Raw genomic sequence first — 24374 nt, forward strand, 5'->3', positions numbered from 1 at the left:
CCTAGACCCTTCATCATGAAGGGTCTAGGCCCGAAACATCAGCTTTTGTGCTCCTGAGATGCTGCTTGACCTGCTGTGTTCATCCAGCCTCACATTTTATTATCTTAACTCACAGGGGACCCAGGTTTAAATCCTGCCACGGAAGATGGTGGAATTTCAATTCAATAAAAATCTGGGATATGTGTGGGGTGGGGGTGTGGGTCTGGGTGGGATGCTCTTCAGATGGTCAATGCGGACTTGATGGGCCATATGGCCAGCTTCCACACTGTAGGGATTCTGTACCCTAATTCGCATTGTCCTTTCTCCACCATCTCTTATGCCATGACCAGCATGCATACCCCCAGTGTAGTCAGTGAAAGTTCTTTTATTCATTCAAAGGATGAGAGCATTGCTGGTGGACCAGCATTTAGTCACATCTCAAACTGCCCAGAAGGCAATTTAAATGTCACCAGCATTGCCGTGGGAATGAAGTCCCAAGTAGGTCAGACCTGATAAGGATAGCAGCTTCTCTCCATAAAAGGACAGCAGTGAACAAGATGGGTTTTTCTTAACAATTGACAGTAGATTCATGGTCATCATTAGATTCATACACACACACACACACACACACACACACACACACACACACACACACACACACACACACACACACACACACACACACACTCCCTGCAACCACAAAATTTTCCATGGCTAATCTGCTCCCAGCCTGCACATCCCTACGTGAAATTTAGCAAGGCCAATCCACTTAATCTGTTTAACTGTAGACTGTGGGGAGAAATCAGAGCACCCGGAGGAAACTCACACAGACACAAGGAGAATGTGCAAACTCCACACAGACAGTCACCCAAGACTGGAACTGAACCCTGGTCCCTGGTGCTGTGAGGCAGCAGTGTGAACCATCGAGCCACTGTGCCACCCCATCAGCAGTTTTGGATGATCTCAGGCTTCCAGAGGGTAGAGTGTGAGAAGCTGGTCAGGTGGTCAAGAGTAAACAAAGGTGTGTGTTAGGGTTTCAGTAGTAGACAAATTGAGCTGGAATGGTGTCATGTAATTTTTCATTGGTGGTGGAAGTCGGTGTTCTTATTGATGTATGGGAAGTGGTCAGGTGACTACAATATCACCTGGCTGAACAGTATGTGCAGGGGAATTAGAGATGGATAGTGTGATTAGTGGTGTTTAAAAAGTCTGCATTTGTGTCAAGAAGGATATTTGGAGCAATTTAAAGAAACAGAAAGAGAGAAAGAGAAAGAGAGCTAGAGAAGTTTAGAAAGGAAATTTCAGAACTTAATGAATGGTGGAGCAGCAGGAATCTTGCCTGTAAATGATGAACTATTAGGTGACTGTAAGTGATTTAGGTCAAGAGACATACATACCTTGGAGAGGAATCGGTGATGATGATTACCTTAAGGCAAGCCAACGGTTTAACCAGTACTTGCGCGCCTTTATTCACGTATGCAGAAAACCCGATGGCTGCTTGTCTGAAACAATTGTGAAGCGTGTTTCGAGATTGTTCTTACCCAATATGGCAGTTGTCAAATTTTCAGTAAGAAATGCCTAGACATTTCTTTCTCACCATTTTTGAAACTTGGGATGTAATGTAGAATCTTGAAACTGAGGTGAATTATTTTGTGAAAAAGATCAGGACACTCAGGAGATCAGGTCATTTAATCATTTAAAACAACATTTTGAATTGGTCTTCACAGTGGAATACACTATAAACACCCAAATGTATCAGATAAACAAAGTGGGAATGGGAAAAAAAAAGTCTTGTCATTAGGGAAGAATATATCTGACAAACAAATGGGACTGAAAACAATTAAATCACTAAAAGCTGATGGCCTGTATCCAAGGGTTTTAAATGAAGTAGCTCAGAGATAGTTCAGGCATTGCTTGAAACATTCCATAACTCTCTGAATTCTATAAGGGTTTGAGCAGTTGACCAGCTGTTAATGTGATACCGCTGTTCAAGAAGGGAGGGAGATCAAACACACAAAACTATAGGCCTGCTAGTCTAGCATTTGTTGTTGGGAAAATGCTAGAGGCCATTATCAAGGAAGAAATAGCAGGACATTTAGGAAACTAATACAATCAGACAGATTGTGTGTGATTTTCTGAAGGGGCAATTATGTTTGAAGAATTTGTCAGAGTTCTTTGAGGGTACAGTTGATGAAGGGGAGCCAGTAGGTGTGGTGTACTTAGATTTCCACAAGGTATTCAGTACGATGCTACCTAAAAGGTTACTGCACAGTGATGAGGACAGTGATGGATAGCAATCCCACTGTAGTCAAAGGACTGGTGGGGATCTCTTTAAATGAGTCCAAATGTTGCTTAAGTTCAACAAGAAGGACTTGGAAGTCTTTTCTGCATTTCATTTGAGAAAGTGGCTAAACAGATGAAGTGGCTGGTGACCACATTAGCAGTGTTAATCCAAACAAAGTTGGTATGTAGAGCTAGTGAAGTATTTGAATCACTATCAGAGGACGTGTCTGGGGAGAATGATGAGTTGAAAAGAGTCATCTTAAATACATATTAGCCTGTACCAGAAGCCTACAGACAATGTTTTAGGAATCTAAGGAGGGAGCCTCGTCAAGCATACATTGAGTTTGAAAGGGTCAAACAAAGTAACTTTGACAGGCAGATAAAGGCATTGTAAACAGATCAAACATATGACAGTCTCAGAGAGATGGTGATTTTGGAGGAAGTCACCAAAAGCTGCAAGAGCTTGTGTTCTCCCCTTACTGCTGGGTTTGTGTTTTCCTTTCAGTTTGCCTCTGCTAAGGGTGTTTATAGGATGCTGCTAAATTAGCATAGTTAATGAGTATAATTTAAATAATATATTGTTATTAGGCACTTTTGCTTAAAGTGTGTCTTGCTTAAAGCCTAGTAGTTTGACTAATCGAAACACTTTAAATTTGCCTTTAAATAAGAGAAAATTAGGATCTAGGTTATCTCCTTGGCATATTTGGAAGGGTTTGGTCTGGTCCATTAAGAATAAACAGGAGCTCACAGTATCATAATAATTTATTAGATTAGATTGGGGATGAGTAACACACAGAATACAGACAGTTGGGATTAATGGGCCTTTTTCAGGTTGTGAAGATGTAACTAGTGGAGTGCTACAATCTTGGAGACTCATTTTTTTACTATCTATATTAATAACTAGGAGAATGGGGCAGAGTTTAATACATTCAAATTTGCAGATAATACAAAAACAGCTGTGAGGGCATTTTGTGATGAGGACATAAGGTATGTGCAAGTGGGTATAGATAGGTTGAGTGATTAGAAACAAAAATACAGTTTAGTATACGAATATGTAAGGTCATGCACTTTGGCAAGAAGAATCAAAAGGCAGACTATTACTTAAGTGGAAACACTATCCAGAAATGTGCAGCACATTGGGATTTAAGTTCTCCTATGCGTGAAACTTCCTGTGCAAGAAGTTAATATGCAGGTAGAACAAGTAATTAAGAAAGCAATTGGAATGCTGGCCTTAAATACCCAGGGATTGGAGTTTAAAAAATAGGGAAAACATATTACAACTGTACAGAAGCCACACTCAGAGTACTGTAAACATTATGGTCTCCTTATTTAAGAAAGGATACACTGGCGTTTGAAGCAGTTCAAATAAAATTTACTAGGATAATTCCTCAGATGAAGGGTTTGTCTTTTTAAAAACAGCTAAACAGCTTAATCATTTATTGAGAACAAAAACAAAGTTGCTGGGAAAGCTCAGCAGTTCTGGTAGCATCTGTGAAGGAGAAAACAGAGTTAACATTTCAGATCCGGTGACCCTTCTTCAGAACTAAGCTTTAATTGATTTCAGTTTAGAAGAAGTAGGAATGATACAAAATACAAGATTTTGAGGGGGCAAGACTGGGTGGATATCCCTAGTCAATGAATCTCAAACTAGGAGAAATAGTTACAAAATAAGAGGACACTGATTTAAAACTGAGGTGCAAAGGAGTTTCTTCTCTCACATGTTAGTGGAATTCCCCATTCAATAAAGTTGTGGAGGCTAGATCACTGAAAGTATTTAATGGGAAGGTTGTTTGGTTTTTGAAACAACAGGGAGTTGAGGGCTAAGAGAGGCTGGCACAAACACAGAGTTGAAGGCTGAGGCAGATCAGCAATGATCATTTGGAATAGCAGACTGGATTGAGGGCCAAATGACCTATTCCTGCTCCTATTTGTATGTGGCTCAATTTCCAGGTCATCCTATCCAACTTTCAGTCGTGAAATGGGTGTTGAACAGTGAAAGTGAAAGTCACCGTAGTCCCAGAGGATCATAGCCTGTTCTCTTAGGGAATTACAGAGCTGGTGATGAGTTTATCCTAAGGACCGACACACCTTGGGCAAAGGACAAGATTTAGAAGACAGGGCCTTCATGTTGACCTTGATTGATATGGGAATTGAACTCACACTATTGCTTTATATCACAATCCAACTGTCCAGTCAGCTGTGCTCACCAACCCAACATCTAAACAGATGATGGTGAGACTTGAGAAAGCTGAAAAAGGTTTTACATTTTAATTGCTCTGACGAATAGAGCTATGATCTAGAATAAAGTAATATCTTGGGAAATTTTATTAATTACGCATCGCTTAGGTCAAAGATTTAAAAAATAATAAACTGTTCATTCTTAAAGTTAATTGCAATTCTTTCACAATGTCCAACAGGAGTTTCTAATGACAATATTTTCTCTTTAAGCTCATTATCATTCAATTCTTACTGAGTGTAGATGTTTTGAAGATATTCTTAATGAAACATTCTCATTGAGGAACCATAATATATAAAATTTCTATAAAAGGTTTGCAAGAAAGTATGTATGTATATGTTTTTGAATGCCTTTGAGCATGAAGCTATAGGGGAGGGGTGCAAAGAACAGACTGACAAATAGCTTAACATAGACAAACAGGAGGCTGGAAGAACACAGCAGGCCAGGCAACATTTGGAGGAGAAGAGCAGTCAACGTTTCGGGTATTACCTTTCTTAAGACTAAGATGTTGGTCTGACGTAGCTGTGCATTCTAAATTACAAACAGGAAGGAGATAATTCTGCGCCAAGCAGTATAAATAACCATTTGACCTAATTCCAGAAGCAGCAATGTACTCACTAGATTCCTCCCCACCCTGTCTTATTACAGGAAGTTATGGTTGAGCAAAGCTTTAGATTCAACAACAAAATTTAATTCATGCTTAGCTGGGAGCTTTTTCTGTCTCGCAAAAATTGCTTGAATATGAAATGGTAAAGCAAAGCTATTACATACATTACATGCTCCAAAAACATTACTTATTTTTGATCAATTCACTCTCATTAAACTTTCTGAAAATGAAAATGGATCATTATCTGACATTTATATTCCTTATAATCAGGAATTATTAAAAGGTTTATAATTTAGCCACTGGTTAATAATGATTGTGTAACGTACAATACTCACACATCACCATATACACTGCCATAGATTTCTTGCATGGTCCAGTGATAGCCCCCTCTCAGGATAATTACAAGTAGAGCCACAACAAATGCTGGTAAACCCCAACTCAGAATAAAGAAAAGCAGGTATCGCCGATCTGTGTGTTCATCATTCATCACGAGAACTTGCCAGAAATTGATAGACTAAAGGAAAGAAAAAAGAAATATCTTGAAAGTGTAGTCATTAGCACTGCAGATGCATGCACATTTATGGTCTCTAGATTTGTGGTTTAGTTTACAAAATGGCTTCCATTAAAAACCATCACAGTATTTCTGATTTTAAAATATTACTACTGATGTGCAACTGATACAAAAGTGACATTGCCATCTCGGCACTATTTGCATCACTAATTTTGAATTTAATTGAAAATAAAATGCGCGTCTACACAGTATCCCAAGTTGCTGTGAGAGTCAAGAGAGGGAATGACAAGGGCTCTGATACAGATTTTTAATTCCTCCCTGGCCACAGAGCAGGTGCCAGGAGAAAGCTAATGTGGTTCCACTCTTCAAGAAGAAGGATGGAAATAAAACCAGAAATCATAAACCACTGAGTCTCACATCAGGGATAGGGAAACTATTGGAGAAAATCCTGCAGGAGAGACTTATTCTCCACTTTGGCAGACAAGGTTTGATCACGAATGGTTGGCATGCTTTGCAAAAGTGATGTCACGCCTGACAGATTTGACTGAATTTTTTAATGAAGTGACTAGGTGTGTAGATGAGGGAAGTGCAGTTAATGCAGGTTATATGGATTTCAGTAAAACTTTTGACAATGGCAAACTAATAAGGAAGGTAAAAGTACGCAGAATCCAGGTTAACTTAGATCCAAATTTGACTTAGTGCTAGGAGGCAGAAGATGGTGGTAGAATACTACTTGTGAAGAGGGGCTGGTGCCCAGTGATGTACCACAAGGATATGTGCTGGATCCCTTATTGTTTGTGATATATCCATAAACCATATACTGCACAGTGGCTCAGCAGTTAGCACTGCTGCCTCACGGTGCCAGGGACCTGGCTTCAATTCCACCCTTGGGTGACTGGCTGTTTGTAGTTTATATGTCTGCATGGGTTTCTTTTGGGTGTTCCACATTCCTCCCACAATCCAAAGATACGCAGGTTAGGTGGATTGGCATTGCTAAATTTCTCATTGTGTCCAGGGATATGCAGGCTAAGTAAATTAGCCAAGGAATATGCAGGGTTACAGGGATAAGGTAGGGGTGTGAATCTGGATGGGATTCTCTTCGGGGGGCTGGTGTGTACTCGATGAGCCAAATGGCCTGCTTCCACACTGTAGGGATTCTATTCTATTCTGTTCAATATAGAACAGAATGTAAGGGGAGAATTATAGAAAGTTTGCAGATGACACAAAGATTGTCTGGGTCATTAATATTGAAGAAGAAATCTTAGGTTACAGCATGATATAGATGGGTTGGTTAGACAGGCAGACTGTGGCAGATAAAAAGTGTCAGGAGATGCATGTTGGAAATATAAACAAGATAAGGGAGCACTCAATGAATGGCAGGGCATAGGAAGTGCAAAGGAACAGAGGGATCTTGGGGTGCTTGTCCACAGATTCCTGAAGGTAGCAGGACAGGTTAAGAAAGCATACAGGACACTTGCCTTTATCAGTTGTAGCATAGATCATAAAAGCAGGGAACTGTACAAAACTTTGGTTAGAGTCCAGCTCGAGCACTGTGTGTAGTTTTGATCACTGCACCACAGGAAGGAAGGACGTGATTGCACTGGAAGGGATACAGAGGTGATTCGTCAGCATGTTGCTTGGAATGAAACTGCTCAGCTATGGAAAGAGGTTGGAAAGGCCCAGGATATTTTCTTTAGAGAACAGAAGCTGAGGAGGGAATTGAATGAGGTATAAAGGTTATGAGGGATACTGACAGGGTGAATAGAATGCAGCCTTTCCATTAACTGAGAGGCCAATAACAAGTGGGCATAATTTTAAAGTGAAGGGCAGGTTTAGAGGGGATTTGAAGTAAGACATTTTCAACCAGAGAGTGGTGGGAATCTGGATTGCACTGCCTTGGAAGGTAATTGAGGAGCAAAACCTCACAACCTTGAAAAACTACATGGATGAGCATTTGAAATGTTACACATTCAATGCTAAGCCCCAAATGCTGGAAAGTAGGACTTGTGCAGGTAGGTTCTCCCAGAACCAATGGTCCAAAGGGTCTCTTTTATACTGCATGGTTCTATTCTTTACACCCCCCAACTCTGTTGCAATAAAAACGTCTGAAGTGCAATATAACTAATAATAGCTGAGTTATGCTGCATTTATGCGTTAAAGCAGATGAGTGCATCCAAACCTCTCCTTCACATGGGGAAGTTTGTACAACTGACAATCCCTTGAGAAGTGCCATTTGGAGCTCCATTCTAGTGGTACAGCAACACACAGTTGCCAACAGTGCTGATTAATATATCCTAAATTCGCCAAGAATTGTTACCTTGGACTTGAATTTAAATTAACCATTGGTGAGTTTTTGTCAGAATTTTAGTATTTATCCTACGTGCTGAAGGCACTTAACAAATGCACTGATTTGACGCAAACAAGATTAAATTTCTGAAATACGTAGCATGACTAAAGGTGTAATTTCTGGTTTGAATATGAATTAAAGGACATTGGTGATTGGACTAGGAACCTGTATTAGTGGTGGTATACTTGACTAGTGACAATCATAGGAAACCGAAATCAGAAATATTTGTAATGAATACATTAAAAAGACAATCTTTTATTTTGCTTCTTTAGCAAAGACCTACCTGCTTCAGTGAAAAAGTAGGCAAAATATTTCATATGAATCTAATGACAATACTAATACCGCATAGTATGATTTCAGTCAAAAAGATTGGTGTATGATCTGGAAATTGCTGTGCTAAGTTGAGTGGATTTTAGTAATTTCAAAAGGAAAAAAAGTGAAGGAGTGATGAAAATTTTAAATTGAAAGGCTACTGTCATTTTTGTTACTTGGTGATATATCTGAATGGTATATTACTGGGGTTAGGTAAACCCACGGGTACATTTTTACCTTCACTGCAATGGGATGAAATTAGGAAGGATCTGTAAGGGCGGGATGATCTGTTCCACAGATATACTGTTCAGGTAGACTCATAACTAATTTATTCACAAATCTTCATGAAGGTATGTACTGAATTGTGATGGTGATACAGATGAAACAATCATAACTTTTGACAAATATAGACAGGCATGAACCAAATAATTGTAAAATTATGAACATTTAAATACACAAATAATTACAATACATTGCATAAAACGTACCTCCTTAATATGGTGAAGGTAAAAGTTTACTTTTTATACATCCTGGGATAAGCAGATGTGCTTGTATTTAGAAAGACTACAAATTTCTTGAGTGTGCTCAGGATAGCTTTCTGCCACAGTGTTTTGGACACCAAAAAGAATTAAGAATTATATGCTGGAATCATGAAGGGTCACAGAGGACTGGAAAATGGCTCGTGTAACATCTCCATTTAAGATAGGAGGGAAGCGATGAAGGATCATTGTAAGCCTGTTCGCCTGATCTTGTCTTTGGTAACATTTTAGAGTCTATTGTTAAGGATGAGATTGTGGAGTACTGAGTACTGTGGCTGAGAGTAGGGATAAAGGGGTCTTTTTCAATATGGCAGCTGGTGACTAGCAGAGCTCTGCAAGGGTCAGTGTTGGGGGCTACAACTGTTTACATTATGCGTTAATGATCTGGACGAAGGACCTGAGAGCATTGTTGCTAAATTTGCAGATAACACAAAGATAGGTGGACGAACACATGGTGTTGTGGAAGAAGGAAAGCTGCAGAACGATTTGGACAGGCTGGGAGCATGGGAATGGAAGTGGCAGATGGAGAACAATGTGGGAAAGTGTGAAGTTATACACTTTCGTGGGAAGAATAGAGGCATAGTCTATTTTCTAAATGTGAAAGGCTTTTAAAATCTGTAGCATATAAGGACTTGGCAATTCAAATTCAGGATTCTCTTAAAGTTAACATGCAAGTTCAGTTGGCAGGAAGGCAAATGCAATGTTAGCATTTATTTCAAAAGGGATAGAAAACAAGAGCAGGGATGTACTGCTGAGGCTGCATTGGGGTCTGGTTGACATATTGGAACTTGCATTTTGAATACTGGAGCAGTTTTAGGTCCTGTATCTCAAGAAGGAGGGGCGGCACGGTGGCTCAGTGGTTAGCACTGCAGCCTCACAGCGCCAGGGACCCGGGTTCGATTCCAGCCTCGAGGTAACTGTCTGTGTGGAGTTTGCACATTCTCCCTGCGTCTGCGTGGGTTTCCTCTGGGTGCTCCAGTTTCTTCCCAGTGTCCAAAGATGTGCGGGCCAGGTGGATTGGCCATGCGAAATTGCCCAAGTGTTCAAGGGTGGGTGGATTATAGGGGGATGTGTCTGGGTGGGATACTCCAAGGGGCAGTGTGGACTTGTTGGGCCAAAGGGCCTGTTTCCACACTGTAGGGAATCAAATCTAATTCAGCGGTGATAAGTGTCACATAATGCTTGTTTCGCAAGACAAAATTGCAGGACAGTTGCATGTAAACTGTGCATCTTACTGCATAAGTGGATAGAGACTACAGTGGCTAGATGGTCCTGTCAACATGACATTTCAGCACAGCACTTGCCATCAACCTGTCAGTATCTTGTAGATAATGATAGTGACCAAAGGTTCCTATTTTAAAAGATATCGCACCCATTAGCCAAGTCCTCTGTCAATGGAGAACTAGTGATGGGTACAGGACACACAAAAGAAGAAAAAAAACTATTTTACATTATGTACACTATGTGAAATTATATTATTACAAATATCAGAGACAAAGATTATCCTCAGTACCATCCTTGCAGATATCAAAACTCAGAGAATGGTCACTCTGTCTCTCCACTCTAAACTTAAAATCAAATGAAGGACTGTGGATGCTGGAGATCTGAAACTAATAAAAACAGAAATTGTGAGGGAAACTCAGCATCTGTGGAGAGTATGGATACTTCCAACCTTTTGAGTCCAGAGACCCTTCTTCAGAACTGCACTCATGTGATGTTATTGAAGGGACTGTACTCCAACTGACAAAACCTCCAATGTGCATTCACTCTCTGTGGATGATTGTCTTGTCAGGACCGCTCCTATCAATACCCAAAGCAATCTATGACTGCCAGATGTGACCAATACGTGAGCTCCACATTGTTTCTACCTCACACTTGCTTGAGATAATCTGTAGATTCTGCCTTGTAATCTCTGGCCTTGCCTTTCTTCTGAAGGCTGCTTGATTGTTCTATTACTAGTTGCCACTTACTGTCAAAGTTCCCTCTTAAAGCTGGAACTGAAAATTGCTTCTAGGTTTGCTGGAATTCATTATGAGTAACTAAACTGAATTTTGCACTGCTGTTGACCATTTCAGATGGTGCGACATATCTCTGGATGACCAGTGCCGACAACCACAGTTATCGTGAGTTTAGGTGGATAGCTGCCACCATCCCAGCTTTCTGAGTTAAAGGGCCTACTTGACCTAAAGTGGCAGAGGAATACCACGAAGTAGACTCATGAATAAAGGCTCTTGTCTGTTCCATTCAAAATCTACTTCCATCTACAAGCTCACCAATGACGCAGCCATTGTAGGTCAGATCTTAAACAACAAGGTGGAGTACAGGATGACAATAATCTTTCCATCAATGTCGGCAAAATGAAGGAGCTGGTCATTGGCTTCTGGAAATGGAGTGGATGACATGCCCCTGTCTGCATCAATGGTGCTGAAGTGGAGGTGGTGATAGTGTCAAGTTCCTGGGAGTGATGATCACTAACATTCTGTCCTGGTTCACCCACTCTGATACTACAGTCAAGAAAGCATAACAATGCCTCTACTTCCACAGGAGGTGAAGGAAATTTAGTAGGTCCATAAAGACTCTTAGCAATTTTTTAATGATACACCATAGGAAGGCATTCTATCTGGATGCATCACAGCATGGTATTCAACTGCTCTGCCCAAGACTGCAAGACACTACAGAGAGTCATAAACACAGCCCAGTCCATCATGCAAACCAGCCTTCCATCTACTGACTTCATTTATCATTCCTAGTGCATCAGCAAAGCAACCAACACAATGAAACACCCTTCCCACGCCGATTATACTTTCTTCCACCTTCTTCCGTTCGGCAGAAGAAATAAAAGTTTGTTTACACACGCGGACAAATTTAAGGACAGCTTGTTCCCCGCTGTTATCAGATTTTTAAATGGATCTCCTAAATGCTAATGTTGATCTCTCTCTGCAACCTCCTGGCAGCTGTAACACTGTATTCCACACTCTGTTCTGTTATCCTCATGCACTTTGTATGGTATGATCTACCTGATCTTCACTGTCTCTTAGTATAAGTGACAGCAATAAATGACAAAGAAAATGCTACAAAGCTCTCCTTGAAGCATACAGACATTGTTATTAATAAATGGGAGGAGCTTACTATCAATAATTTAAAATGGTTATAGCTTGTCTGCTTAGCTGTTCCATGCTTTGAGTTCAAAGCGTTATTGGTGAGGCACTGCTGTGGCAGAACAGGAGAGAAAAACAAGCAAATTCTATAGTATCAGAGATAATGGGAACTGCAGATGCTGGAGAATTCCAAGATAATGAAATGTGAGGCTGGATGAACACAGCAGGACAAGCAGCATCTCAGGAGCACAAAAGCTGACGTTTCGGGCCTAGACCCTTCATCAGAGAGGGGGATGGGGAGAGGGAGCTGGAATAAATAGGGAGAGAGGGGGAGGCGGACCGAAGATGGAGAGTAAAGAAGATAGGTGGAGAGAGTATAGGTGGGGAGGTAGGGAGGGGATAGGTCAGTCCAGGGAAGACGGACAGGTCAAGGAGGTGGGATGAGGTTAGTAGGTAGCTGGGGGTGCGGCTTGGTGTGGGAGGAAGGGATGGGTGAGAGGAAGAACCGGAGGTGTGGGGACAAGTGTAGCATTTCCTGCGGTTGCAGGGGAAGGTGCCGGGTGTGGTGGGGTTGGAGGGCAGTGTGGAGCGAACAAGGGAGTCACGGAGAGAGTGGTCTCTCCGGAAAGCAGACAGGGGAGGGGATGGAAAAATGTCTTGGGTGGTGGGGTCGGATTGTAAATGGCGGAAGTGTTGGAGGATGATGCGTTGTATCCGGAGGTTGGTAGGGTGGTGTGTGAGAACGAGGGGGATCCTCTTGGGGCGGTTGTGGCGGGGGCGGGGTGTGAGGGATGTGTTGCGGGAAATACGGGAGACGCGGTCAAGGGCGTTCTCGATCACTATGGGGGGAAAGTTGCGGTCCTTAAAGAACTTGGACATCTGGGATGTGCGGGAGTGGAATGTCTTATCGTGGGAGCAGATGCGGCGGAGGCGGAGGAATTGGGAATAGGGGATGGAATTTTTGCAGGAGGGTGGGTGGGAGGAGGTGTATTCTAGGTAGCTGTGGGAGTCGGTGGGCTTGAAATGGACATCAGTTACAAGCTGGTTGCCTGAGATGGAGACAGAGGTCCAGGAAGGTGAGGGATGTGCTGGAGATGGCCCAGGTGATCTGAAGGTTGGGGTGGAAGGTGTTGGTGAAGTGGATGAACTGTTCGAGCTCCTCTGGGGAGCAAGAGGCGGCGCCGATACAGTCATCAATGTACCGGAGGAAGAGGTGGGGTTTGGGGCCTGTGTAGGTGCGGAAGAGGGACTGTTCCACGTAACCTACAAAGAGGCAGGCATAGCTGGGGCCCATGCGGATGTCCATGGCCACCCCCTTAGTCTGTAGGAAGTGGGAGGAGTCAAAAGAGAAGTTGTTGAGTGTGAGGACGAGTTCAGCTAGGCGGATGAGAGTGTCGGTGGAGGGGGACTGGTCGGGCCTGCGGGACAGGAAGAAGCGGAGGGCCTTGAGGCCATCTCCATGCGGAATGCAGGTGTACAGGGACTGGACGTCCATGGTGAATATGAGGTGTTGGGGGCCAGGGAATTGGAAGTCCTGGAGGAGGTGGAGGGCGTGGGTGGTGTCACGGACGTAGGTGGGGAGTTCCCCTCCACCGACACTCTCATCCGCCTAGCTGAACTCGTCCTCACACTCAACAACTTCTCTTTTGACTCCTCCCACTTCCTACAGACTAAGGGGGTGGCCATGGGCACCCGCATGGGCCCCAGCTATGCCTGCCTCTTTGTAGGTTACGTGGAACAGTCCCTCTTCCGCACCTACACAGGCCCCAAACCCCACCTCTTCCTCCGGTACATTGATGACAGTCGCAAACCATTTCCACTCCCCCTCCCATTCTCTAGATGACATGTCCATGTCCGCCGCCTCTTGCTCCCCAGAGGAGCTCCCTTGTTCGCTCCACACTGCCCTCCAACCCCACCACACCCGGCACCTTCCCCTGCAACCGCAGGAAATGCTACACTTGTCCCCACACCTCCTCCCTCACCCCTATCCCAGGCCCCAAGATGACATTCCACATTAAGCAGAGGTTCACCTGCACATCTGCCAATGTGGTATACTGCATCCATTGTACCCGGTGCGGCTTCCTCTACATTGGGGAAACCAAGCGGAGGCTTGGGGACCGCTTTGCAGAACACCTCCGCTCAGTTCGCAACAAACAACTGCACCTCCCAGTCGCAAACCATTTCCACTCCCCCTCCCATTCTCTAGATGATATGTCCATCATGGGCCTCCTGCACTGCCACAATGATGCCACCCGAAGGTTGCAGGAACAGCAACTCATATTCCGCCTGGGAACCCTGCAGCCATATGGTATCAATGTGGACTTCACCAGTTTCAAAATCTCCCCTTCCCCTACTGCATCCCTCAACCAGCCTAGTTCGTCCCCTCCCCCCACTGCACCACACAACCAGCCCAGCTCTTCCCCCCCCACCCACTGCATCCCAAAACCAGTCCAACCTGTCTCTGCCTCCCTAACCGGTTCTTCCTCTCACCCATCCCTTCCTCCCACACCAAGCCGCACCCCCAGCTACCTACTAACCTCATCCCACCTCCTTGACCTGTCCGTCTTCCCTGGACTGACCTATCCCCTCCCTACCTCCCCACCTATACTCTCTCCACCTATCTTCTTTACTCTCCATCTTCGGTCCGCCTCCCCCTCTCTCCCTATTTATTCCAGCTCCCTCTCCCCATCCCCCTCTCTGATGAAGGGTCTAGGCCCGAAACGTCAGCTTTTGTGCTCCTGAGATGCTGCTTGGCCTGCTGTGTTCATCCAGCCTCACATTTCATTATCAAGCAAATTCTATACACTGGATCCCACTACGCAGTGGGATGTCCTAATCCATGTGCCTAAAGGTGTGGAGGTAGTCGCATAATGTAATAAGATTGGACCAGTGACCCAAAGGCCTGAGCTAATGTTCTGGGACATAGGTTCATATCTCATCAAGACAACAAAAACCTAATCTGAGCAATCGGGATCGACAACTATCATCGACTATTGCTTGAATCTAATTACTCGTTTGAAGGAAGTCTGCCATCCTTACCTGGACTGGCTTACATGCGCCTCCAGACCTACAACAATGTGATTGATTCCTAACTGTCCTTAAACAAAGCCAGAAGTCATACAACACCAGGGTTATGGTCCAACAGTTTGTTTGAAATCACAAGCTTTTGGAGCGCTGCTGCTTCATCGGGTGAAGTCTTACCTTCACATCATGCCCTTAAACAGTCCATAAATGTTTAATTGAAAGGTATTTAAGGACTGGCAAAAGATTCTGGTGCCACCAGCAATGTCAGCAAGGTAAGAGTGGCCTGTTCAGTCCCATAAAGAAGCTAATGATCCTGGGTCATCCTCACATTGAGAGAAAACTGATGATGTATCCAAATCCAGGCTTGACAATGTTAATCAAATATATGCCATTGAAAGTAATGATTTGATTCATGTGTACTTCAGAAGTCCATCCAGCAATGAATCCTAATCAAATAATTTTACAGCAAGTATTTTCTTAGCTGCAGGGTTGATGGTTTCAATTCTTTTGATATCTGTATAAGAAAGCAGTGAAGGAGAAATGATCAAGCTATCCTTTTAGTTCATCTTCTGGTTTCTCTAGTGATCCTGGCAATTCTAATCTTTCAAGGTACATTCATGAATTAACCATTGATGTGCTCCTGTCATAATACTAATGTGGAATGAATATGTTGAAAGGTACTCAGTAAACATGGAAGTTTGAAAATATCTTGATAATTGCATCAGTCTTCCATAAGAAGTAGTGCAGAATCTCCAGGATATCAGAGGGGACCTGGATGAATTTCTCAGAGTTTACTGACTAACCTCTAAGGAATGACACATTTGAATGACCCAGGGAAGTGATGGCCTGGGGTGGAACTTACTTTCCAAACTGGACTGTGACATAGCACATCAATGGATACCACTGTGCCGACTGAGTTGGGATTCGCTGACCTTCATAAGGCAGCATGTTGTCATTCTTGGTCAGGTAAAAAGTTTGAACCATCAAAGAGAGACATTTTTCCTAATATCTTGTTGAGTGGTTCACTTGCAGATGAGCCTGACTTTCCTGAAAGCATCCTTACTTGGATGTTTCCAGGAAAATCCCTAAGATAGGCATCCAGAACCACCCCCCAATACCAAAGTGTAGATTATCCTTTTTTTTTGAGGGAGCAAGGATCTGACAATTATTATTTTGAACATAAAACTTATTTTTTTTCTTATTCATGGGTCTGAAAGTATCTGAAAGGATTGATACTTGATTAAGGGCAGTAAGCACCACCCATGATGATGATATCATGAGATTCGGATAAAGGAGCTGGTGGGTGGTGGATCTGAAGCTATGGTGCTCCTAATAATATCTGTTGTAGTGTCGCCCATATTAATATAATCTGCAAATAGGCCCAGCAATGCAATAAGATTGTTAACTGAGCAAGAATCTTTGAGTTAGAACAGAAAGGAGGCCATCCTAATTCACATTCCAGGCTTCAAGGTACACATATCTTCATCCAACATTCATTCATTTTGAATGTAGCATGTCATGATATAAATATATTTAAAGTATACATTTCTGTTACTTATACATGGGTAGCAGTTGACTAAAGTGAGACGTGGCTTTTATGTAGGTGGTTTCAAGAAGACTGGAACCCAAACTGTTGCAATGGATGTGGGAGTGAACCGAAGAAGTCTGACTTTTTGCACTTTTCTATAGATTTGCCACTTTTTCAGTGCACACATATCAGCACAGCTGGGGTCAGTTGCGTTCACATACTCTGTCTTAATTTTCTTTCTTCTCTCCTACCTGAAAGGTTAAATTGACAGCAGCTCAGTGATACATGCTGGAAATCAGAAAGTGGTCTTGTTCTGTTAGCGATTGATTATAGCTAAATTCGAGGGTACTCAAAATCAACGTCAAAGAACAGGCCTCTGCTGGTTTCGGTGTGCCCAAATAAAACATTCATATGATCCTAAATTCCCAACGTGGAGTTTCGCTTGTAAAGTGCACAGGTTGATCAATATGGACTGGAATAACACTATTCAGTGCAAATAAGGCAGTGGTGAGTTGCAGGGCTTGAAGCAATGGTGGGGGCATCAACATCAACCGTGGTGGCATTGGCGAGGTGGACCCATCAGCGGGAGATGGCGCCAGAGAGTAGTCTGTGGGTGGGCCTAGTGCGGGTGGCATTGGTGAGCCTGGCTCAGGACTTATGGCAACGGCAGTGGGAGTGATCTGGACATTTCCTCTTGTTTCAGAGATAATGGGAACTGCAGATGCTGGAGATTCCAAGATAATAAAATGTGAGGCTGGATGAACACAGCAGGCCAAGCAGCATCTCAGGAGCACAAAAGCTGACGTTTCGGGCCTAGACCCTTCATCAGAGAGGGGGGTGGGGGGAGGGAACTGGAATAAATAGGGAGAGAGGGGGAGGCGGACCGAAGATGGAGAGTAAAGAAGATAGGTGGAGAGGGTGTAGGTGGGGAGGTAGGGAGGGGATAGGTCAGTCCAGGGAAGACGGACAGGTCAAGGAGGTGGGATGAGGTTAGTAGGTAGCTGGGGGTGCGGCTTGGGGTGGGAGGAAGGGATGGGTGAGAGGAAGAACCGGTTAGGGAGGCAGAGACAGGTTGGACTGGTTTTGGGATGCAGTGGGTGGGGGGGAAGAGCTGGGCTGGTTGTGTGGTGCAGTGGGGGGAGGGGATGAACTGGGCTGGTTTAGGGATGCAGTGGGGGAAGGGGAGATTTTGAAACTGGTGAAGTCACCAGAATGATGCCACCCGAAGGTTGCAGGAACAGCAACTCATATTCCGCCTGGGAACCCTGCAGCCATATGGTATCAATGTGGACTTCACCAGTTTCAAAATCTCCCCTTCCCCCACTGCATCCCTAAACCAGCCCAGTTCATCCCCTCCCCCCACTGCACCACACAACCAGCCCAGCTCTTCCCCCCCACCCACTGCATCCCAAAACCAGTCCAACCTGTCTCTGCCTCCCTAACCGGTTCTTCCTCTCACCCATCCCTTCCTCCCACCCCAAGCCGCACCCCCAGCTACCTACTAACCTCATCCCACCTCCTTGACCTGTCCGTCTTCCCTGGACTGACCTATCCCCTCCCTACCTCCCCACCTACACCCTCTCCACCTATCTTCTTTACTCTCCATCTTCGGTCCGCCTCCCCCTCTCTCCCTATTTATTCCAGTTCCCTCCCCCCATCCCCCTCTCTGATGAAGGGTCTAGGCCCGAAACGTCAGCTTTTGTGCTCCTGAGATGCTGCTTGGCCTGCTGTGTTCATCCAGCCTCACATTTTATTATTTCCTCTTGTTTGTTTCTTTAACTTCTGCTTTTGTATCTTACTCTAACTATTTCATTCTAAGATGGTACAGGAGAGTGATGGCTCTTTACAATTTTCAATTTACTCCTGTACTTGGGTACACATGACAATAAAATCTAAGCTATTCTAATGAAATCTAATCTAAATGCCCTGCACTGAATTGAAAGCTGTGCAATTAGCCTGTTAATTTCAAAACTGCAAAAGTGGGCATATAGAACAAGCTAAGTATTTATTTGCTTTCTGCCTATTTCTAGGTGAAACATAAAACAGGGATTATCTTCTCTGGAGCCAACTTACAATGGGGCAGGACTCCTGCCCATTTCCTCAATTTCTCCTCAACTCTGAATGATCTCCACCATTTGGCATTTATTATTGATGTACTGTGGACTCCGACTGGGAATTACAATTCCAGGTGAAACAAAACACTAATATGGCCCTGTGTGAAGTGCCATTAGCTGGAATGACCATTGGTGCAGCACTGGGAGAGGTGAACATAGTTTCAAAGGGGCAGAAGTACCTGAAAGTTGAAAGAAACTGCAACCATACAAGTCTTACAGAAGAGGTGCACTGGAGTCAGGGGGAGTCTGCTAGAATACCACATCCTCTGTGAAGCACCAGAAAGCATTCATCATCATTTCCTGCATCTACTGCCATATTCGTTATGGATAACCTTAGTTGTGACAGTAAACTTAGGTGGTTTCAATGGAAATTTAGCAGTACCACATTCCCAACACCCGTCCGAGCAATCATTACTTGCCCGGCTCCCCCATGGGGCAGTGAAGGATCAGTTAGCATAAGTTATAACAGGGGTTGTCTGAAGAAAATCCTGGCTGCAGTACTCAAGCAAGTGAAGGCTCCAACACTTGTATTTACAGTCATTCTGTACTATGAATGGGGTCTATCATTTGGAGGGGCTGCTGTTTTAGATTGCAGACACCTTTTCTAAAACTCAAGCCTGCTTTAAAAATAAGTCCATTCAGAATTAATCAGAAGCACAGTGCGTTCTGTTTATTTCATTCATCTTTTTGAGTATTTATGTTAAAACAGACATCCCATAATATTTCTTGAATAACTGGCCTGGAATATTGCACAACAGTTCTATTTGATGGTGCAGTAAAAATGATAAAATTTGGCTGTCTCTTTAATGTTCTTGTTCAAAGATGACATGATTCGCTTAAACATTGCACTGCAGAATAATTTGAAACATGGCTTAATATTCAGCTTAATGGTAGTAAAAGTAACTAATTATCTTGGATGAGCTGTAATTTTCTCCAGCTCAACTCTGAGAAGGTCAAAGTTATTACCGTCAGCCCTGCCACAGATGAGATTGATCAAGAACTCCATCGTCGCTTCGCTGCTGCTGTTTCGGGTCAAACCAGATTGTTCATTTCCTGTTCAACTCCTGGCTGAAATTTCCAATGTCAGGTGCCCTCTATTACACAGGGTGCCAGCTTCCATCTCCATAATGCCACTGCTGCTGGAAAACTCTCCCATGCCTCTGTCAGCCTAATTATTTCAAAGTTTTCCTGGTCACCAATCCGTCCTGACCGAAACCTACAGCACATCCACACTATTTCCGCAAATATCCTCTCTCAGGTCATCCATTCATCAATCAATGTTTGTTGCCCTACATTAACTCCTGGACCCAGATTGTTGACACACAGGGGCAGGAAAGTACAGTTGGGTATGTTTTCAGGTCAAAAACCCACTTCCAGCAGGAAGCAGATGGAATTTGAAATTTTCACAGTGGAGGATGGTGGTTGTCAGTCTTTAATGGTTATGGAGATGAGCTTTCTGTTCAGTTAGAACTCGCTGATTTGGGAATTAGAAAAGGGTCAGATGAATCAGGACCTGCTTGAGAGTCCTTGAGGAAAGTTAATTAGGCCTGCCTGTTGTACTAAAAGTGAAATGTCTGGTTTCTGCCAAAGCTTTCCACAAGACGAGAGGAAGTTTTGATGAGTCAGGGAGCCAGAGGTTGCCCTTCACATCCTGGGTGCTGACCCTGATCAAAAGGAGGAGGCCATGAGAGAAAGAGGAAGCTCTCTGGCCAGAGAGCAAAAATTGTACAGAGCTCTAACTTGGTCACTGGGGTAACAAGGTGTAGACCTGGATGAGCACAGCAGGACAGGCAGCATCAGAGGAGCAGGAAAGCTGACGTTTCGAGTCTGGACACTTTTTTTTTCTGAGGAAGCGTCCAGACCAGAAACAAAGATAACAAAGTGTGGAGCTGGATGAACACAGCAGGCCAAGCAGCATCTCAGGAGCACAAAAGCTGACGTTTCGGGCCTAGACCACATCCAGCTCCACATATTATTATCTTGGATTCTCCAGCATCTGCAGTTCCCATTATGACTTCCAGACTCGAAACGTCAGCTTTCCTGCTCCTCTGATGCTGCCTGTCCTGCTGTGCTCATCCAGGTCTACACCTTGTTATTTCAACTCCAGCATTGGCAGTTCCTACTATCTCTTGGTCATTGGGGTGTGTTTTTATTTGTATCTGTTTATTGTTCTCTTCTATACTGTAATGTATAAATAATAACACTTTCAGTCATGTATGGAAATCTTTTTATTGCTACCAAAATAGGAAAAGTGGCATGTAATGAAGAGGTGACAACAGGATCCTCCGTAGGGAGGACAATGTCTCTTGGCAGATATGCTTTCTTTATTGTAAGCAATTAATGCTCCAGGCTGAGTCTTCCACAGATGTCTTGGCAAACATCTCTCGAATCCTCTTCCATGGCCAAAATTTTAATCTGGGTGAGAGGACTCTGTTCCTGAAACAAGACATCCTGACATTAACAGCTGTTCACCACACCAGGCATATTTAAGCACTTCACTGTGCGGTGGGCATCTCTCTGTTCAGCATCATCTCTTTTGATCTCTCCCTATGGCTCTTCGCCTCCTGATCCCCATCTGATGTCCTCAATATTCACAGGTTTCTGGAGTTTCACATCATGGAGAATGCAACATACCATCCAAATAACTGAGACTCTTGCAGAAGAATCATTATGGCCACTGTGGACTGCTCCTATCACCAGAATCACATTACCATATGCTTAAAGCTTGGTTGGCATCTGTCCTACTGTGTGACTGACATTAGTTGTCTATGTCTGTGTCTGGGACTCCTGCGAGGGGAGTAGTCATGTCTTTAAGGGTTGTCGCTTGTCTCATAGAAATCATTCATGCATGTTAGGGTTCAAGTAAAGCTCTGAGAAAAACAATGATTGGAGAATAATGAAGGAGTCACAGCAGCTGCCAGGAAAGTAAGCACATATGTGAAGGAAGTTCTTGTTCTGGTGGCAGACCATTGGACAATGATGCAGTCGAAAATCTTCCTGTTGATGGATCTCACTAATGCATCAGAGGGTGCCTTGATGGCTACATGGGTACAACTGATAGTGCCCTGTACCTGAGGAATCTAGGCAAAGGTGCAGAAACTCTCTGCCCTCTCAGTGAGGTGTATCTGTCACGAGATGAATGCACTGTTTAGCTCTGACAAAGGGACACCAATGATCAATGATACGTAGATGTGTGTTGCAGTTATAAATGCTACTCAGATACATAACTGAGCTTTGGAAGGAACCAGATGCAAAGAAATTCAGTGACTTTGACAGCCACTGACAAGATACAGGGTCAGAGTGGTGAAGTGCAAGGTTTTCAGGAATGACTTCACAGATGTCTGTGAGTTTCTGCCTCCAATCACCTTGATGCATCTCTGTCTCTAATGTTAGATCCTGTACGGAGTGTTTGACCTTCCCTGCCTTCCTGTCCTTCTTTCCTCTCCTATGCTGTCCAACTGCTCAGAAGTCCTTTTCTGTGAAGACTGATGTCTCTCATTGCCACTAGGCCCAAAATCTTAATGCTAGCTACACCAATCCTTTTGGGGGATAGGTGGCCATCCTACTGTGACTTTTATTACAGTCACAGATATCTACAGCACTGAAAAAGGCCCTTTGACCCATTGTAGACACACCAATCATAAACAGTCACCTAAGTAGCATCAAAAGTGGACGGAAAGTAGATAGTGGACAAGTTTTGGGATGTTAGGAGGTGAGTTACTTGTTGCAGGATTCCTAGTCTCTGACCAATTATTGTACCCATTGTGTTTATATAGTTAGTCCAGGTGACATTCTGGTCAAAGGTAAATCCCGTGATATTAATAGTTGAGGCTTTAGTGATAGCAAAGCCATCGAATGTCTCTTATTGGAGATGGCCATTGCCTGCTATTCGTATGGTGTTAATTTTCAGTCCAAGCCTGGATATTGTCCAGGTCTTGTACAGGAAACATGTTGTTAAACTTGAGGGTGCAGAAACGATTTACAAGGATGTTGCCGGGATTAGAGGGTTTGTGTTGTAGGGAGAGAGTGAACAGGCTGAGTCTATTTTCTCTGAGCATCAGAGGTTGAGGGGTGACCTTAAAGAGGTTTATAAAATCATGAGGGGTGCAGATAGAGTGAATAGTCAAAGTCTTTTTCCTAGGGTGGGGGACTCCAAAATTGGAGGGCATAGGTTTAAGTTGATGGGAATGGTGGAGTCAGGGATATGCAATGCCATGAGGTTGCAGCTTGTGCTGGTGTATGATTCTGCTGCTGCTTCTCCCTTTTATTGTTTCCTAATCGCCTGCTGCAATCTTGCAGCAAAGTCCTTTTGGACTTGACCAGCTCAATCATTCAGGCTGCGGTCAAGCCACTCTTGGTGGTGGACTCTGAAACCACCCTCCCATAGTAAATTTTGCACCCTTGCTACTCTCAGTGCTACCACCAAGTGTCGTTCATCACGGAGGAGCATTGAATCATCACCAGAGGGAGGATGGTACGATTTTTCCTTGCTTTGTTTGACTTGATGCTATGAGACTCCATGGTGTCAATAATCAACGTTGAGGACTTTTAGGGCAACTCCTTCCTCCATTTATACCAATGTGCCACCATGTCAGCTGGATTTGTCCTGCTGGTGAGACGGAACATCTCCAGGGTGATGGTGGTTTCTGGGGCATTATCTGTAAGATATGATTCCATGAGTACGGTTATATCAGGCGATTGCTTGATGAGTCTGTGAGACAGCTCTTCTAATTTTGCTAGTGACCCACCATTTTTGGTAAGGAGGACATTCTGTGGTCGAAAGAACTGTTTTTGCCATTGTTATTTCTGCTGACTAAATCAATGCCAGGTGACCTGTACAGTTTTATTTCTTGAGATTTTACCAGTAAGTGATATAACTGACTGAAATTGTTATCCAGCCACCCTATACCCCAACGCTCAAACTGATACACTGGCCAGTGGGTGTAATTTCATGTCCCCACTACTTGCCCCCACTCCCAGCCAGATGGTATTGCAAAAATTCAGCACATGCTCTATCAACAGACAAATTATAAATTCTTCAGATTAATTTCACAGTGGCTTCAGTGCACAACATTTCTGAAAAGACCTGGCTGCTTCACCATATTCCCTATTTCCCTGATTCTGGCCTCTTGTTTATCCACCCTAATTCTTTCTCCCCATCAGTGGAAGTCACGCCTTTGATCACCCTCAACTGGAATTTCTACCTTAAACCCATCCATCTCCCTCTGCCCCTTTAAAGATTTCCTTAAAACGCACACACAGCTGGGTTCAGGGCAATCAGTAATTTTGCAATAACACGGACTACTGCTATTTAGTTCTGCCGAGCCTAGGCAGCTGGGTCTGCTTGGTGAAATTATGCCCCCATCCCACCCAGAAAATTCTGGCTTTTCCACATAAACCAAAAATACACAGTCACACATATAACAGGGCCAATTAACAATCAAAAGTATGTCAATCTTCAGTGGTCTATATGCTGCATTCAAATGTGGCCCATTTGCATTTTTTGGTGACCTGATTCTCTTCATAACATTACATGGCATCCATTGCAACTCCCACAGCTGGCTAATGATGTGTCAATGCTCAGTAAAGGGAGATTCAAACCTAAGCACCTGGGCTTTGTAAAGAGCAGGCACAGGGTCCATGCCCTGCAACAAAATTGCCACCTAAACCTGACACTCAATGGGAGAAGTCTTCACCTTGCACAATAGTGTAAAACAGGTGATAGTGAATCAGCAATCCATTCACACCACCACGGTTTAGTTTCTCATTATGGAAATAACATTTGGAAGAGACAAT

General features: G+C 43.7%; 1 protein-coding gene across 9 annotated transcripts in view; it reads right to left on the reverse strand.

Moving 5' to 3' along the window:
- Nucleotides 1-24374, reverse strand: part of adgrv1 (adhesion G protein-coupled receptor V1) — a 560536-nt gene that overhangs the window by 106782 nt on the left and 429380 nt on the right. For all 9 annotated transcript variants that reach the window (XM_048527106.2, XM_048527099.2, XM_048527104.2 and 6 more), the window contains one exon: nt 5441-5619. In XM_048527106.2, coding sequence (XP_048383063.2) covers nt 5441-5619 — 179 coding nt within the window. The remainder of the gene's footprint in view (nt 1-5440; nt 5620-24374) is intronic.

Source organism: Stegostoma tigrinum, chromosome 3 (assembly GCF_030684315.1).
Source record: "Stegostoma tigrinum isolate sSteTig4 chromosome 3, sSteTig4.hap1, whole genome shotgun sequence".
In the NCBI taxonomy this organism is placed as follows: Eukaryota; Metazoa; Chordata; class Chondrichthyes; order Orectolobiformes; family Stegostomatidae; genus Stegostoma; species Stegostoma tigrinum.